General features: G+C 43.3%; 1 protein-coding gene across 3 annotated transcripts in view; it reads left to right on the top strand.

Annotated features, from left to right (window-relative positions):
- The window catches only part of LOC139384857 (low-density lipoprotein receptor-related protein 5-like), a 69,618-nt gene that overhangs the window by 12,796 nt on the left and 37,303 nt on the right, over positions 1-19,519 (top strand). For 2 of the 3 annotated variants that reach the window (XR_011628898.1, XM_071129786.1), the window contains exons 4-8: positions 283-480; positions 3,317-3,513; positions 7,023-7,154; positions 15,743-16,139; positions 17,900-18,071. Coding sequence is in view for 2 of the 3 variants with exons in the window: in XM_071129786.1 (XP_070985887.1) it covers positions 283-480; positions 3,317-3,513; positions 7,023-7,154; positions 15,743-16,139; positions 17,900-18,071 (1,096 nt within the window). In the remaining variant the exon portion in view is untranslated. The remainder of the gene's footprint in view (positions 1-282; positions 481-3,316; positions 3,514-7,022; positions 7,155-15,742; positions 16,140-17,899; positions 18,072-19,519) is intronic. The other variant, XM_071129862.1, reaches the window with a different exon arrangement.

Genomic DNA, 19,519 nt, shown 5'->3' with positions numbered 1-19,519 from the left:
TTCGCGAGCATCTGTGGTTTTAAAATGAGGATAAGTAGAAAAAAGGTTTCAACTTTCAAGCCCTTTGTAGAGCACCACTGATAAGACTCACTCTGTGTTTTGCTGGGTGTTTTGTCTAGCTTGTTTCCAGCTGCATTTGGCTCCAACCACAAGACTTGCCCGGTGAAAATAAAACCCGACCATTTGTCGGAATTTTCTTTCATAGGTATCAGATGTGGTTATGTGGGTGGGTTTGTTTGGCCTGATCAGATTGGTTGTGATTTTGACACAATTATTTTCCAGCTATATGTACTGGACAGACTGGGGGGAGGAGCCTCGCATCGAGAGGGCAGGGATGGACGGAAGCAACAGGAAGATCATCGTGGAGGTGGACATCTATTGGCCCAATGGCCTCACCATTGACCTGGACGAACAGAAACTGTACTGGGCAGACGCCAAGCTGAGCTTCATACACAGAGCCAACCTGGACGGCTCCTCACGGTTAGTTGGTCTTCTCTCTCTCTCTCGTCTCTCACACATTTTCTCCCTCTCTCCCTGTTCTTCTCATTATTGTTTTTTACACCCTTAGTGGAAAAACAGCCAGGGATCCCAGACTGAACTATGGCACTGGGCTGAACTTAATTTCAGAGGATGGTATGGATGAAACCTCCAATCCAAACACATTTTAATCTGGAGGCCCCAATCCAAACATTGGCTCTGCACGTAGGCCGAGTTGTGACCCCTCCCTCTGTGTGGTTCTCTAAACTGGAAATTACATCTCCGCCATACTGTTGTAACCCTATCTGACTTGGCATTATGGTTGTGATTGGGGCCCTCGGGGCAAAGATTGACTTTTTTTTGTGTAATTGAGGTTTAATGGAAATATTAATAAAGAGGTATGGCATGTTTACCTTTTCTTGTTTAGACAATAGACCACTTTCAACAAGATGTAGAATGAGAGAGGTTGTTTTCTCAAGACCAATGCAGTTGTATTGCCCTTAGTTTGTGTATAAGTTGCTCAGGAAACGATTTCCCAATTTGAGATTGAGGATACGAACAAGATGCACCATGGTAGAATTTTCCAATTGGCAAGAGACAGTTGAATTGCATAATTGACCTCCAGTAATGGTACTCCATTGTTGAAGTTGGTCGGAATTATCATAAGCACTTTTACGGAGAAATGTAAACTTCATCCCAGAAGTAGTTTCTGTTAGCATTGACCTATTCTCTGTGTTAAAGCGAGAGGTTTTGCTTTTCATGTGCACATTCTTGAGACGTCTAATTAATGGAGCAGTTTGCAGTATGTTTTAAATGGCTTCAAACACACACATGTCCAACTTCCAAGTACGTCAAATGCGAAATAGCTGTGAAATCGGGATGTAATACATTTCTTCTCTCCCAACCAAGTTCTTCAAACGCTATTAACGTTTTGGGGAGAACATGCTGTCACCCTCTATCCCTCTGGAAATGGATCCCTTACCAACCAACAGTTGAAGTTGGAAGTTTACATACACCTTAGCCAAATACATTTAAACTCAGTTTTTCACAATTCCTGACATCTAATCCTAGTATAAATTCCCTGTTTTAGGACAGTTAGGATCAATCACCACTTCATTTTAAGAATGTGAAATGTCAGAATAATAGTAGAGAGAATTATTTATTTAAGCTTTTATTTCTTTCATCACATTCCCAGTGGGTAAGATGTTTACATACACTCAATTAGTATTTGGTAGCATTGCCTTTAAATTGTTTAACTTGGGTCAAACATTTTGGCTAGCCCTTCCACAAGCTTCCACCTATAAGTTGGGTGAATTTTGGCCCATTCCTCCTGACAGAGCTGGTGTAACTGAGTCAGGTTTGTAGGCCTCCTTGCTCGCACACACTTTTTCAGTTCTGCCCACCAATTTTTTATGGGATTGAGGTCAGGGCTTTGTGATGGCCACTCCAATACCTTGACTTTGTCCTTAAGCTTTTTGCCACAACTTTGGAAGTATGCTTGGGGTCATTGTCCATTTGAAAAACCCATTTGCGACCAAGCTTTAACTTCCTGATTGATGTCTTGAGATGTTGCTTCAATATATCCACATCATTTTCCTACCTCATGATGCCATCTATTTTGTGAAGTGCACCAGTCCCTCCTGCAGCAAAGCACCCCCACAACATGATGTTGCCACCCCCGTGCTTCACGGTTGGGATGGTGTTCTTCGATTTGCAAGCCTCCCCCTTTTTCCTCCAAACATAACGATGGTCATTATGGCCAAGCATTTCTATTTTTGTTTCATCAGACCATAGGACATTTCTACAAAAACTACGAACTTTGTCCCCATGTGCAGTTGCAAACCGTAGTCTGGCTTTTTTTATGGCATGATAAGCAGCCTTTCAGGTTATGTAGATATAGGACTCATTTTACTGTGGCTATAGATACCTTTGTACCAATTTCCTCCAGCATCTTCACAAGGTCCTTTGCTGTTGTTCTGGGATTTATTTGCACTTTTCGCACCAAAGTACATTCATCTGTAGGAGACAGAACTCCTCTCCTTCCTGAGCGGTATGACGGCCGCATGGTCCCATGGTGTTTATACTTGCATACTATTGTTTGTACAGATGAACGTGGTACCTTCAGGCGTTTGGAAATTGCTCCCAAGGATGAACCAGACTTGTGGAGGTCCTAGCTTCTAAAGCCATGACATAATATCTGCAATTTTCCAAGCTGTTTAAAGGCACAGTCAACTTAGTGTATGTAAACTTCTGACCCACTGGAATTGTGATACAGGGAATTATAAGTGAAATAATCTGTCTGTAAACAATTGTTGGTTAAATGACTTGTGTCATGCACAAAGTAGATGTCCTAATCGACTTGCCAAAACTATAGTTTAACAAGACATTTGTGGAGTGGTTGAAAAACGAGTTTTAATGACAACCTACGTGTATGTAAACTTACGACTTCAACTGTATGTAGTCACCGGCCTGACTGTGTTGTCTGCTGGAGCAGAAGGGAGCAGAGTGCTGTACTAGTGGATGGGGTTGCACTATGCTGTTCTGCTCTGACTGACTTCCTTTCTGAATCAGGACAGCTGTACCATTAGTGCAACCGTTTCCCTTCTAAAGAGTGTACCAGATGCTCCATTAAAGTCTGACAACCTGATTTGTTTTATTTCCTCCTGGAAAAGGCTTGAAACGGCTCCTGAAAGCTACGTGTTCTAACAGATCTGCTTTAGGGTCTCACAGAGATCCCAACCAAGGGGCTCTCGGTTGTTTTTGGGTGGTTAGTTTTGAACTGTCATGCATTAAAGATAAAAACGGTATTCTGATCTGTAAACATATGTTGAATTCACAGGGAGACTGTGGTGGAGGGCACCCTCACCCACCCGTTTGCCCTCACCCTGTCAGACGAGACTCTCTTCTGGACAGACTGGCAGACCCGCTCCATCCACGCCTGCAACAAACACACTGGAGACAAGAGGAGGGAGATACTCAGTGGAATCTACTCCCCCATGGACATCCAAGTGCTGGGTTCAGATAGACAGCCAGATAGTAAGTACTGCTGGGTCCTGATAGACAGTCCAGACAGTAACTGTTGCTGGGTCCAGATAGACAGTAACTGCTGCTGGGTCCAGATAGACAGTCCAGACAGTAACTGTTGCTGGGTCCAGATAGACAGTAACTGTTGCTGGGTCCAGATAGACAGTAACTGCTGCTGGGTCCAGATAGACAGTAACTGCTGCTGGGTCCAGATAGACAGTAACTGCTGCTGGGTCCAGATAGACAGTAACTGCTGCTGGGTCCAGATAGACAGTCCAGACAGTAACTACTGCTGGGTTCAGATAAACAGCCAGATAGTAAGTACTGCTGGGTCCAGATAGACAGTCCAGACAGTAACTACTGATGGGTCCAGCTAGAGAGTCAGACAGTATCTACTGCTGGGTCCAGATAGAATGACAGCCAGACAGTAACTATTGCTGGGTCCAGCTAGAGAGTCAGACAGTATCTACAGCTGGGTCCAGATAGTCTGACAGTCAGACAGTAACTAGTGCTGGGTCCAGACAGTAACTAAGGCTGGGTCCAGACAGTAACTAATGCTGGGTCCAGATAGATAGACAGACAGTAACTAATGCTGGGTCCAGACAGTAACTAATGCTGGGTCCAGACAGACAACAAGACAGTATCTAATGCTGGGTCCAGACAGTAACTAATGCTGGGTCCAGACAGACAACAAGACAGTAACTAATGCTGGGTCCAGACAGACAACAAGACAGTATCTAATGCTGGGTCCAGACAGTAACTAGTGCTAGGTCCAGACAGACAACAAGACAGTATCAAATGCTGGGTCCAGACAGACAACAAGACAGTATCTAATGCTGGGTCCAGGCAGACAGCCAGACAGTATCTAATGCTGAGTCCAGACAGACAGCCACACAGTAACTAATGCTGGGTCCAGATAGATAGACAGTCAGACAGTAACTTGTGCTGGGTCCTGACAAACAGCATCTAATGCTGGGTCCAGATAGATAGACAGCCAGACAGTAACTAGTGTTGGGTTCAGATAGATAGACAGCCAGACAGTAACTAATGCTGGGTCCAGATAGATAGACAGTCAGACAGTAACTTGTGCTGGGTCCTGACAAACAGCATCTAATGCTGGGTCCTGACAAACAACACGACGGTGTCTAATGCTGGGTCCAGATTGATAGACAGCCAGACAGTAACTAGTGTTGGGTTCAGATAGATAGACAGCCAGACAGTAACTAGTGTTGGGTTCAGATAGATAGACAGCCAGACAGTAACTAGTGTTGGGTTCAGATAGATAGACAGCCAGACAGTAACTAGTGTTGGGTTCAGATAGATATACAGCCAGACAGTAACTAGTGCTGGGTCCAGATAGACAGCCAGACAGTAACTAGTGCTGGGTCCAGATAGACAGCCTGACAGTAACTAGTGCTGGGTCCAGATATACAGCCAGACAGTAACTAGTGCTGGGTCCAGATAGACAGCCAGACAGTAACTAGTGCTGGGTCCAGATATACAGCCAGACAGACAGTAACTAGTGCTGGGTCCAGATAGACATCCAGCCAGACAGTAACTAGTGCTGGGTCCAGATATACAGCCAGCCAGACAGTAACTAGTGCTGGGTCCAGATAGACAGCCAGACAGACAGTAACGTGCTGGGTCCAGATAGACAGCCTGACAGTAACTAGTGCTGGGTCCAGATAGACAGCCAGACAGTAACTAGTGCTGGGTCCAGATAGACAGCCAGACAGACAGTAACTAGTGCTGGGTCCAGATAGACAGCCAGACAGACAGTAACTAGTGCTGGGTCCAGATAGACAACCTGACAGTAACTAGTGCTGGGTCCAGATAGACAGCCAGACAGTAACTAGTGCTGGGTCCAGATAGACAGCCAGACAGACAGTAACTAGTGCTGGGTCCAGATAGACAGCCAGCCAGACAGTAACAAGTGCTGGGTCCAGATAGACAGCCTACATAAATGTGTGTGTTCATGTATGATCATCTTGTTTGGATAAAGCAAGTCATGTTTAATAAGCCCATGTGGGCTGGGCATTGTAAAGATGCATGACACAACAATAAAATCAATCAGACATCCAGACAGTATGTAGTGCCTTTTCAGTTCAATCTGTACAATATGTTAATGTTAAGTACACATGAATGTCCCCCCAGTACTCTTAGTTTTCTTATGCACAACATAACAGATTGCCTTTGTTTTGTAAAGATATTTTTTAGACTGACCTGATGGACAGTTAGTGTCCATACAGTCCATACAGTTAGTGTCCATACACAGTAAAATGGGGTCATGTTGTACAATTAATCTGTCAAGAAATGAACATTTTCAAATGTCTGACATTCCTGGCTGGACAAATAAATGTCTGTGCTGTGCAGAAACAGAGATGTTCCAGCACGCTATGATTCCCATCTTCGTGGCATGTGTGTATGTGTGCGTGGGTGTGTGTTGAGACTGGAAGTGACAAGCTGATTACTTTGGCAGTGTGTAAACATTGGTGCGCCAGTTATTGTGTGTGTTTGTTTGGGGAATGATTGATAAAGAACTCCACCATTATGGTGGTTTGCTTCTCTCCAGGAGTGTGGGGAGGGCAGGGGATGTAGAGAAAGAAGGGTTAGATTTTTTTGAGTAAATGACATGGAAATTGAGGAGGTAGCCTAGTGGTTAGAGCGTTGGGCCAGTAACCAAAAGGTTGCTGGATTGAATCCCGGAGCTGACAAGGTAAAAATCTGTAATTCTGCCCCTGAACAAGGCAGTTAACCTGCTATTCCCTGGTAGGTCGTCATTGTGATTAAGAATTTGTTCTTAACTGACTTGCCTAGTTAAATAAAAATGTAAAAATAATTATAAACATTGGCCAATAAATCATTACCTTACCTGTATATCAAGCCTCCATAAATCAAATCCAAAAATGTATTGGATTTTTTTAGACTGCGTGTGAGAGGAGTTTGAGTAGTTTGAATGTAGCCTTGTTGTAATCAGCCTGTAGTGCTGTGTGAAGGGGAGAGTGTTGGTGTTTGCTGCTCTGCTGTGCCAGCCACTGGGCTCTGTAGCTCTGTAGTGCCATGCTGAGAGTAGACAAGGAAAATCTCACCACATGATATCAAACTTTATGGCACAGCTATTGTCCAAGCAGTGATTTTATTGTGGAGGGAAATATCAATGTTGGTCTTGTTTGAAAATGTTTTTCTTTGGTTTTACTTTTAGTCTTCCCAAGTTCTCCATCAATTGTTATGTTGTACAAAAAGAGGGCTTGCAATTTTAACCAATCGCATATGTTTCAGTCAAGCTACACATCAACTTTCCCTAGTCAGTGGATTTTCGTGAGAATTTGGACAAAATAATTTGAAAATGTCAAAATTGATGCAGCAAAGTCCTTAACTTTTCCCGCAAATATCACAAAAAATCCAAACAAAATTCTGGAGGGACTGATGGGTGTTTGCAGTGTGGATTTCAGTCTTAGTCAGTGAAACTGAAAGGACCCCATCTGTGTTATCTCTTCTGACATTGCTCATTGCGCCCACAGTCCATACCCCATGCAGCGACAGCAATGGAGGCTGCTCCCACCTGTGCCTGCTGTCGCCCATGCAACCCTTTTACAGCTGTGCATGCCCCACTGGAGTGAAGCTCAAGGAGGATGGGAAGACCTGTCGCCCAGGTAAGAGACTAGCTGTCTGTGACCATCTAGACCATCATCTGGTGTGGGTTACTAGCTACTCAGTCTTTTATAGGGGGCACTATGCGTCCCAAATGGCACCCTATTCCCTATACAGTGCACTACTTTCGAACAGAGTTCTATGGGCCCTGAATGGTCAAAAGTAGTGCATTATATAGGAAATAAGGTGCCATTTAAAACTCGGTCCATACAGTGCCCCCTCAGTGATAACTCCCTTTGCTTATGCTACTGTACATGTGTTGTGGTTTCACAGACATTCCCATCTGGTGTATGGGACATTATTGACATTCCTGAGGTGATTTTAGTTTTGGACTTTCTTGCATTAGGCCTATTGAACTGCAGAGCTGCTCTTAATAATTTCATGTTATCGTGTCAAATGTCATTTTGTCCCATTTTCTTTAACTAGATTAGGAAATAAGACAAAGCTCTACTTTTAATTACATAACTATGTAATTAAGCATAACATTTTGTGGAGAAAAAAAATGTATACAGTCGTTCAATTGAGATATTTGTCTTGGGTGCATTGGCATCCTGTTCCTCGTCAAAACATTAGCATGCCTAACCAGAGAGCCATGACAGAGACCTAATCTCTTCTGAATGCACAATTTACCCTGCCGTTTGCTCTTAATTTCTATTTCTCTCACATACAGACAGCTACATTTAGGCTAGAAGCATAGCACTCCACCCTTCCTCTCTGCACATTCCCTACTTTCCAAAGTTTACCAAAGACCACATATGAGACAGACTGAGATTCAGGAAGGTTGGACCTCCTCTTTTTTTTGCATTGTTATGTTTCTGCTGCTGTCATTCTCCTTGCTCTGCTACTCCAATCTCATTGCCTAGTTTCTGGGCAGAGAGACATTACGTAGGTAGCCAGGCCTAATCAGGTCACTGCTCCGTTTGTGTGTGTAGTGGTTACGGCCCGGGCTCATGAAACCTGTTTATTTGACTTGCCCCAGAGTGTGTTTAACATTCCCTCTGCTAAGGTCTCGCTCTCTCTCTGGAGGGTCTGATCTCTTAACCCCTCCTGCCCATGACTTAAGGCATCCACATGTTTCCCATCTGAAACAGTTTGTTCATACACTATATATACAAAAGTATGTGGACACCCCTTCAAAATTTGTGGAGTCTGCTATATCAGCCAACCCGTTGCTGACGGTGTATAAAATCGTGCACAGCCATGCAATCTCCATAGACAAGCATTGGCAGTAGAATGGCCTCACTGAAGAGCTCAGTGCCTTTCAACGTGGCACCGTTATAGGATGCCAGCTTTTCAACAAGTCAGTTGGTTAAATTTCTGCCCTGCTAGATCTCGCCGGTGAACTGTAAGTGTTGTTATTGTGAAGTGGAAACGTCTAGGAGCAGGAATGGCTCAGCCGCGAAGTTGTAGGCCACAAAAGCTCACAGAATGGGACCGCCGAGTGCTGAAGCACGTAGTGTCTGTCCTCGGTTGCCACACTCACTACCAAGTTACGAACTGCCTCTGGAAGCAACGTCAGCACAATAACTGTTCGTCGGGAGCTTCATGAAATGGGTTTCCATGGCCGAGCAGCTGCACACAAGCCTAAGATCACTATGTGCAATACCAAGCGTCAGTTGGAGTGGTGTAAAGCCATTGGACTCTGGATCAGTGGAAACGCGTTCTCTGGAATGATGAATCACGCTTCACCATCTGGCAGTCTGACGGACAAGTCTGGGTTTGGCGGATGCCAGGAGAACGCTATCTGCCCGAATGCATAGTGCCAACTGGAAGGTTTGGTGGAGGAGGAATAATGGTCTTGGGTTTTTCTTTCATAGTTCGGGCTAGACCCCTTAGTTCAAGTGGGAAAATCTTAAAGGCAACAGCATACAATTACTTTCTAGAAAATTCTGTGCTTCCAACAGGAAGGCCCTTTCCTGTTTCAGCATGATAATGCCCTCGTGAACAAAGCGAGGTCCATACAGAAATTATTAGTCGAGATCAGTGTGGAAGAACTTGATTGGCCTGCACAGAGCCCTGACCTCAACCCCATCAAACACCTTTAGGATGAAATGGAACGCAGACAACGAACCAGGCCTCATCGCCCATCGCCCAACATCAGTGCCGACCTCACTAATGCTTTTGTGGCTCAATGAAAGTAAGTCCACGCAACAATGTTCCAACATATAGTGGAAAGCCTTCCCAGAAGAGTGGAGCAAAACGGGACACCAACTCCATATTAATGCCCATGATTTTAGAATGAGATGTTCGACAAGCAGGTGTCCGCATACTTTTGGTCTTGTAGTGTTTATTATGACTCCATTTTGTGAGGTTTTTGGCCTCACAGCTGTTTGTGGACACACAAAAGAAATTGAGGCAAGCCCAAGTCTACACCCCTTTACAGTAGTGTTTTTTTTGTCATTCAACGACAGATCAAATCACATTTTATTAGTCACATGCCCCGAATGCAACAGGTGTAGGTAGACCTTACAGTGAAATGTTGAGCCCCTAACCAACAATGCAGTTTTAAAAAATATGGATAAGAATAAGAAATAAAAGTAACAAGTAAGCAGCAGTAAAATAACAGTAGCGAGACAATATACAGGGGTGTACCGGTACAGAGTCAATGTGCCCCCTGCCCCCTGCACATTGACTCTGTACCGGTACACCCCTGTATATTGTCTCGCTATTGTTATTTTACTGCTGCTTACTTGTTACTTTTATTTCTTATTCTTATCCATATTTTTTTAGTTGAGGTAATATGTACAGTTGAAGTCGGAAGTTTACATACACCTTTGCCAAATACATTTAAACTCAGTATTTCACAATTACTGGCATTTAATCCTAGTAAAAATGCAATGTCTTAAGTCAGTTAGGATCACCACTTTATTTTAAGAATGTGAAATGTCAGAATAATAGTAGAGAGAATGATTTATTTCAGCTTTTATTTCTTTGATCACATTCCCAGTGGGTAAGAAGTTTACATACACTCAATTAGTATTTGGTAGCATTGCCTTTTAAATTGTTAAACTTGGGTCAAATGTTTCGGGTATTCTTTCACAAGCTTCCCACAATAATTTGGGTGAATTTTGGCCCATTCCCCCTGACAGAGCTGGTGTAACTGAGTCAGGTTTGTAGGCCTCCTTGCACGCACATGCTTTTTCACTTCTGCCCACAAATGTTCTATAGCATTGAGATCAGAGCTTTGTGATGGCCACTCCAATACCTTGACTTTGTTGTCCTTAAGCCATTTTCCCAGAACTTTGGAAGTATGCTTGGGGTCATTGTCCATTTGGAAGACCCATTTGCGACCAAGCTTTAACTTCCTGACTTATGTCTTGAGATTAGAGGTCGACCGATTAATCGGAATGGCCGATTAATTGGGGCCGATTTCAAGTTTTCATAACAATCGGAAATCAGTCTTTTTGGACACCGATTTGGACGATTATTATTATTTATTTTTTTACACCTTTATTTAATCTTTATTTAACTAGGCAAGTCAGTTAATAACACATTCTTATTTTCAATGACGGCCTAGGAACGGTGGGTTAACTGCCTCGGTGGGTTCAGGGGCAGAACGACAGAACGACAGAGCGACAGACCTTGTCAGCTCGGGGGATTCAATCTTGCAATCTTACAGTTAACTAGTCCAACGCTCTAACCACCTGATTACAATGCACTCCACGCGGAGACTGCCTGTTACGCGAATGCAGTAAGCCAAGGTAAGTTGCTAGCTAGCAATAAACTTATCTTATAAAAAACAATCAATCAATCATAACTACTAGTTAACTACACATGGTTGATGATATTACTAGTTTATCTAGCGTGTCCTGCGTTGCATATAATCGATGCGGTACGTATCGTTGCTCCAACGTGTACCTAACCATAAACATCAATTCCTTTCTTAAAATCAATACACAGAAGTACATATTTTTAAACCTGCATATTTAGCTAAAATATATCCAGGTTAGCAGGCAATATTATACAGGTGAAATTGTGTCACTTCTCTTGCGTTCATTGCACGCAGGGTCAGTTTGGGCCGCCTAATTTGCCAGAATATTACGTAATTATGACATAACATTGAAGGTTGTGCAATGTAACAGGAATATTTATACTTATGGATGCCACCTGTTATATAAAATACGTAACGGTTCCGTATTTCACTGAAAAAATAAACGTCTTGTTTTCGAGATGATAGTTTCCGGATTCGGTCATATTAATGACCTAAGGCTCGTATTTCTGTGTGTTATCATATTATAACTAAGTCTATGATTTGATAGAGCAGTCTGACTGAGCAATGGTAGGCAGCAGCAGGCTTGTAAGCATTCATTCAAACAGCACGTTCGTACGTTTGCCAGCAGCTGTTTATGACTTCAAGCCTATCAACTCTGGAGATTAGGCTGGTGTAACCAATGTAAAATGGCTAGCTAGTTAGCGGGGTGCGCGCTAATAGCGTTTCAAATGTCACTCGCTCTGAGACTTGGAGTGGTTGGTTCCCTTGCTCTGCATGGGTAACGCTGCTTCGAGGGTGGCTGTTGTCGTTGTGTTCCTAGTAGGAGCGAGGAGAGGGACGGAAGCTATACTGTTACACTGGCAATACTAAACTGCCTATAAGAACATCCAATAGTCAAAGGTTAATGAAATACAATGGTATAGAGAGAAATAGTCCTCTAATTCCTACAACCTAAAACTTGTTACCTGGGAACATTGAAGACTCATGTTAAAAGGAACCGCCAGCTTTCATATGTTCTCATGTTCTGAGCAAGGAACTTAAACGTTAGCTTTCTTACATGGCACATATTGCACTTTTACTTTCTTTTCCAACACTTTGTTTTTGAATTATTTAAACCAAATTGAACATGTTTCATTATTTATTTGAGGCTAAATTGATTTTACTGATGTATTATATTAAGTTAAAATAAGTGTTCATTCAGTATTGTTGTAATCGTCATTATTACAAATAAATAAATAAAATCTTCCGATTAATCGGTATCGGCTTTTTTTGGTTCTCCAATAATTGGTATCGGCGTTGAAAAATCATAGTCGGTCGACCTCTACTTGAGATGTTGCTTCAATATTTCCTGCTTCATGATGCCATCTATTTTGTGAAGTGCACCAGTCCCTCCTGCAGCAAAGCACCCCCACAACATGATTCTGCCACCCCCGTGCTTCACGTTTGGGATGGTGTTCTTCGGCTTGCAAGCCTCCCCCTTTTCCCTCCAAACATAAAGATAGTCATTATGGCCAAACAGTTCTTTTTTTGTTTCATCAGACCAGAGGACATTTCTCCAAAAAGTACAATCTTTGTCCCCATGTGCAGTTACAAACCGTAGTCTGGCTCTTTTATGGCGGTTTTGGAGCAGTGGCTTCTTCCTTGCTGAGCGGTTTTTCAGGTTATGTCGATCTGGGCCTCGTTTTACTGTGGATATAGATACTTTTGTACCTGTTTCCTCCAGCATCTTCACAAGGTCCTTTGCTGTTGTTCTGGGATTGATTTGCACTTTTCGCACCAAAGTACGTTCATCTCTAGGAGACAGAATACGTCTTCCTCCTGAGTGGTATGACAGCTGCGTGGTCCCATGGTGTTTATACTTGCGTACTATTGTATGTACAGATGAATGTGGTACCTTCAGGCGTTTGCAAATTGCTCCCAAGGATGAACCAGACTTGTGGAGGTCTACAATTTTTTTTCCTGAGGTCTTGGCTGATTTATTTTGATTTTTCCATGATGTCAAGCAAAGAGGGACTGTGTTTGAAGGTAGGCCTTGAAATACATCCACAGGTACACCTCCAATTGACTCAAATTATGTCAATTAGCCTATCAGAAGCTTCTAAAGCTATGACATAATTTTCTGGAATTTTCCTAGCTGTTTAAAGGCACAGTCAACTTAGTATATGTGAACTTCTGACCCACTGGAATTGTGATACAGTAAATAAGTGAAATAATCTGTCTGTAAACAATTGTTGGAAAAATTACTTATGTCAAGCACAAAGTTGATGTCCTAACTGACTTGCCAAAACTATAATTTGTTAACAAGAAATGTGTGGAGTGGTTGAAAAATGAGTTTTAATGACTCCAACCTAAGTGTACGTAAACTTCAGACTTCAACTGTACGTACGGTCACTGTGGGGACAACTTCATCGATGCCCTTATTGATGAAGCCAATGACTGATGTGGTGTACTCCTCAATGCCATCGGAGGAATCCCGGATCATATTCCAGTCTGTGTTTGCAAAACAGTCCTGTAGCGTAGCATCTGCTTCATCAGACCACTTTTTATTGATCTAGTCACTGGTGCTTCCTGCTTTAATTTTTTTTCTTGTCAGCAGGAATCAGGAAGATAGAATTATGGTCAAATTTGCCAAATGGGAGGGAGAGCTTTGTGTGCGTCTCTGTGTGGAGTAATGGTGGTCCGGCGTTTTCTTCCCCTCTGGTTGCACATTTAACATGCTGATAGAAATTTGGTAAAACGGATTTAAGTTTCCCTGCATTAATGTCCACGGCTACTAGGATCGCCGCCTCTGGGTGAGCATTTTCTTGCTTTTTTATGGTGAAATACAGCTCATTCAATGCTGTCTTTGTGCCAGCCTCAGTCTGTGGTCGTGAGATGACTTGTTTTAATGTACATTTTTCACTTGAGAAATACTGTACCAAACATCTTAGTTAGATGTAAAATTGCACGACTAAGATGTCCTCAGCAAAAGAGAAGTTCTGACAATTTTGAGGAAGTGTATACTGGCTATCTCAAGAAGGACAAACGCTACTTTTTCCGCTTATTTCTCATTTTTCAAGCAATGGGTGTATGCGAGCACACTAGTTCGGATCGAACCGAACCAGCTAAACCGAAGCACGCAGATGCCTTAAGGAGAGGCCCCACCCACCACCCTCCTTGTGTGTGTATAAAGGTGATAGAAAAAAAACTGAGTTGTTGCGGTTTTCTTGGTCAACCCTTGTTTGTGGAGTGACAGCCCTGATTGGAGGCTGTTTTACCTGGGTTTACTTGTCAGGTGTGCGTAAGTAGCTGCAAGGAAGTCAGGCGCAGGAGAGCAGGTATTTGGTAGCACACGGAGCCTTTTTTCCAGGCGAACCAAAAGCACATGGCACAACGAGATAAAACAAATGGAAAATGAAAAATGGATCGGCGATGGCTAGAAGCCCGGCAACATCAAACACCGCCGGAACAAGGAGAGGCGTCGCCTTTCGGCCGAAGTCGTTACAATACTGCCCTGTTTCTTTAGCTTATCTTTAACTCTGCATTTTTTTTAAGGACCCGTAAGTAAGCATTTCACTGTTTGTCTACAGCTGTTGTTTACGGCGCATGTGACAATGTCATTTTATTTGTTGGGACGTACCAGTTAAACGTCAAGCCAAGGTAGTCCTAATTCTGAAACCCAGGTTCAGGCTGTCATAGTCCTGGTTCCCATCCCTCTCTGCAGGGGACAGAAAACACTATTGTCTATGTGCATCAGTCCTGTTAACGACAGCCTATTCATTACCCCAAAAGGACTCTCCTCTCCCAGGCCAGGGATGCAGCGGAGCCTCTCTATTTGAATTTATAACTCTTCCAAATTGAGGCGGTGTATTCCCAGGCCAGGAGACAATGAGTCTTATTCTTTTAGCCTTCATTCCAGAGGCACAAGTAAAACATAGAGAGGGCCTGTGTGTGTGTGTGTGTTAGGGTAGCGGAGGGTTAGTTATCCCAGCCTGATAGAACATATATGTATTCAGTGACTACAGGATTAAACAGACCTCCAGCAGTGTTGACAGCTAAACAGAATGTAAGACAATACCACATTGTATCAGCTCTGATTAGGAGGAAAGCAGTGTGTGTGGGGGGGGTGAGGGGGCTGTGCAAAGTTTTTTTTTTAAAGCACGCATACACGCTCCTCATTTGTTTAACTTGGGTGGCTAAATGGAGGGCATTTGTTGTGGGTTTAGGGGACATCTTGTCACTTTGTCAAATGTGAAGCAGACCGAGGAGCGGATTTAAATCAAAGACGTGACGTTGTTCTCTTCTTGATGGAAAACAAAGGGCTATTTTTTCACTGTCATTACTGATTGGTGTCACCCCTGATGGATGACCCTTCTGATTGGGTGTCAGTAGTCTGCAGCTGGTTTTAAGGGTACTGGAGCGTAAATGGCTAAAACAGGAGATTAGGCAAGGAAAAATTGGACCTAATTGCCTCTGCAGAGTGTGGCCCCAGTGACCAAAGGCAGCTGCTATTTCAGCCATTCTACGATTCCCCTAAGGAAAACATCTTTATACACTTTTAGATAAAGGCTAAACTTAAAGACATTTGAAATGCATATTTAGATCTGGTCTTTTGGCTTTGTTTCAAAATCTTGTCTAAAGCCTCTTCTCACTTTTTTTTAATGAAAAAGTGATAACATTTTTTATTTTCATAAGCTAAACAAATAAAATCAAGATTTTAAAGTTACACTATAAATTGCCCCCTGAAATGTTCTTTACTAAAACATATTAATTTATGCTTGTCAGGTAAGGCTATGTAGAACCTCAGATAAATCCCCAATAAGCTGTTATTTCACATGCTAGTTGAATGTTATGCTTTCTCCCCACTCATTCCCAATTATATACACTTCTCTACCCTAGGTGCGGAGCAGGTTCTACTGCTGGCCAGGCGGACTGACCTGAGGAGGATTTCTCTGGACCTCCCAGACTTCACTGACATCGTTCTGCAAGTGGACGACATCCGCCATGCCATCGCCATCGACTATGACCCTGTGGATGGATATGTGTACTGGACAGACGACGAGGTTAAAGCCATCCGCCGCTCCCGCATTGACGGCACCGAGGCCCAGACCCTGGTCACCACGGAGATCAACCACCCAGATGGCATTGCGGTGGATTGGGTGGCCCGGAACCTTTACTGGACGGATACGGGTACTGACCGTATTGAGGTTACAAGGCTGAACGGAACCTCGCGCCGCATTCTGATCTCAGAGAACCTGGATGAACCAAGGGCCATTGTGCTGGACCCTGTCAATGGGTACGTGTGTCCATTGTAGATTTGTGGCTTTTTTCTTACTTCATCACAGTAATCAATTTAACTAATTTCAGCAAAACATTTGAAATAATGTATTTGAACTCAGTAACTTTTTTACAGCATTCCTTTTGATTTCAACAAAACCTTCCATACATATGTGCCCATTGAAGAAGTGATCAGAAAAGTGACTTTGGACCTGAATGCCAAAACATTCAGGAGATAAAGGTGCTCAAAGTTGACCCACCATACCATGAGACAACCATGTCTGCTTTACTGGAAAAGATTAACGGTTGAGTTTGATATCATTTAAAAGCTTACAAACGGTGTCAAACTAATTTATTATTTAATAAAAATGTAATTGAGTAATCAAACCCTTTACTCTGCACACTCTAATCACCTTTGGCAGGGGTTACAGCCTCGAGTCTTCTTGGGTATGACGCTACAAGCTTGGCACACCTGTATTTGGGGAGTTTCTCCCATTCTTCTCTGCAGATCCTGGATGGGGAGTGTTGCTACACAGCTATTTTCAAGTCTCTCCTGAGATGTTCGATCGGGTTCAACGCCGGGCTCTGGCCGTCCCATTCAAGGACATTCAGAGTCTTGTCCCAAAGCCACTTCTGTGTTGTCTTGGCTGTGTGCTTATGGTTGTTGTCCTGTTGGAAGGTGAACCTTCTAACCAGTCTGAGGTCCTGAGTGCTCCGGAGCAGGTTTTCATCAATGATCTCTCTGTACTTCTCTCATTCTCTCATCTCTCATTCCCTGCCGCTGAAAAACATCCCCACAGCTTGATGCTGCAAACACCATGCTTCAACATAGGGATGGTGCCAGGTTTCCTCCAGGCGTGACGCTTGGCATTCAGACCAAAGAGTTCAATATTGGTGTGATCAGACCAGAGAATCTAATTTCTCATGGTCTAAGATTATTTTTGGTAAACTCCAAGCGGGGGTGTCGAGCCTTTTACTGAGGAATGGCTTCTGTCTGGCCACTCTACCATAAAGGCCTGATTTGGTGTGGTGCTGCAAAGATGGTTGTCCTTCTGGAAGGTTCTCCCATCTCCACAGAGGAACTCTGGAGCTCTGTTTGAGTGACCATCGGGTTCTTGGTCACCTCCCTGACCAAGGACCTTCTCCCCAAACTGCTCAGTTTGGATGGTTGGCCAGCTCTAGGAAGAGACTTGATGGTTCCAAACTTCTTCAATTTAAGAATGATAGAGGCCACTGTGTTCTTGGGTACTTTCAATGCTGCAGAATGTTTTTGGTACCCTTCCCCAGATCTGTGCCTCGACACAATCCTGTCTCGGAGCTCTACGGACAATTCCTTCGACCTCATGGCTTGATTTTTGCTCTGATATGCACTGTCAACTGTGGGACCTTATATAGACAGGTGTGTGCTTTTCCAAATCATGTCCAACCAAATGAATTTACCACAGGTGGACTCCAATCAAGTTGTAGAAACATCTCAAGGATGATCAATGGAAACTGGATGCACCTGAGCTCAATTTCGAGTCTCATATCAAAGGTTCTGAATACTTATGTAAATTCTGTTTTTTCAAAAATGTCTAAAAACCTGTCTTCACTTTGTTATTATGGGGAATTGTGTGTAGGTTGCTGAGAAGAAGAAAAGTAGTTAATCCATTTTAGATCCATTTATATTCAAATGGATTTTCCGTATATACTAACCCAAACCTGTTTTTTTTTTTTAGTTCCATTCTCACTTAAAGCATTTTTGTTTGGTTTTAATTCTGTGCTGGACTCTCTCCACAGTTACATGTACTGGACAGACTGGGGGGAGAAGCCTAAAATAGAGCGTGCTAACCTGGATGGAATGGAACGTCTCGTGCTGCTCAATACCTCGCTGGGTTGGCCCAACGGTTTAGCCATTGACTATGAAGCAGGAAAACTATACTGGGGCGATGCCAAGACGGACAAAATTGAAGTAAGTTAAAAAAAATTTTTTTTAAAGTGTTTCTTATGCAACAAATAGTGTATGGTGCAACTATACTATTACCATCATGGTTTGATGCTGTTGATTGTGGAAGCAGTTGAGTTTAGATCTCCCTAGGACTTGTTGTTCTCTCATTCATTCTCCTCATTTGAGGTTGTCTGGTGTGTTTGTGTTGCCTGTGGAGGTTGAGAAGTGCTTCAGGAGCACATTCTTAGATGAGGTGAGGCAGCCGTGGCCTGATATTTATCTGACCATTGATCCCATGTGAGCGACAGAGGAATGTCAGAGAGAGCTCTTATGTAATACCGGGAGAGGCAACACTAGATTTCCTGTCAGACATGCACTGCAGTTTTATCGTTTTTTGTATTCTTACGGCTAGGACTTTATACTGTACATCTTTCCTGACTGCCTCTGTTTAAAGCCTACTTTTTTGAAACACTGATATTGCCCAATATTGTTATTTTTGGGGGGCCATGTGAAGGACAGAATTATTTGAAGAGGATAGAAACTGATCTAGGCCCCTCCTATGTGAGAGCGCGGTGGGTGATCATATCTTTAGAGGAATAGCTGTGTGTGTCTTCAAGGTTTCTGACTGTATTGTATGATTTATCGTCTACCTGCATGCACAGGTCCCCCTGGGTGTTGAATACCATGGTGGCCATTTTTCTCCAGTCACACGCTCCATATAATATGTAAATACAGGAAGAGCCGGAGCCTCCTCCCAGATGAGGTTTAACACAGGACTTGATGGAAATAAGTTTGTTTTCCTTTTCCTTCTGTGTGTGTGTGTGTGTGTGCGTGTGTGTGTGTGTGTGTGTGTGTGTGTCTCCTGTTGGTTGAATATTCCTCTCATCATAACTATGCTTTTACCAGTGGCTATTGAACTCCCTTTAGTTTCTGCTTGTTTAGGAGCAGTATGTTTTACTGACCCCATAGTCTTTCGAAGTTAACCCAGGGAATAGTTTTCCTAGCTCGCCTCAGTCGCCTAGCACCCTGCAGGGGCATTGTTCACAGTATCTGAAAGCATGAACTGCCCCTAGCTCCAGAGTTGGAAGGGCAGCAGGGGGAAAGGGGTGGCTAGGGAGAAGACATTCCATTTACAGATTCACTCAAACTCTTGGTTGAACTGTACATCATTTTGACCTACCTAGCTAAAATGCTCTGAAGCTGTTGATTTTCATTAAGGGGGTCAGACATGCAGGCTGAGATGAATGAGCAGGGATTAGGGAGCTCCCGCTGAGATATTGAGCTCACTGAGAGGCCATAGACTTGTCCACATGTCACGATACCAGAATATTGACTTCGGTACCAGGTTTAGTATAATGATACTCGATGCCATCGCAATAGCAAAACAATACCACGTTGGTAATCAGTTTATAATAGCAATCAGGCACCTCAGGGGTTTGTGGTATATGGCCTATATACCCCGGCTAAGGGCT

The sequence above is a fragment of the Oncorhynchus clarkii genome, chromosome 1, assembly GCF_045791955.1.
Source record: "Oncorhynchus clarkii lewisi isolate Uvic-CL-2024 chromosome 1, UVic_Ocla_1.0, whole genome shotgun sequence".
Lineage (NCBI taxonomy): Eukaryota > Metazoa > Chordata > Actinopteri > Salmoniformes > Salmonidae > Oncorhynchus > Oncorhynchus clarkii.
The sequence above is the reverse complement of the archived record's forward strand: the minus strand, read 5'-3'. Positions and strand labels throughout refer to the sequence as shown.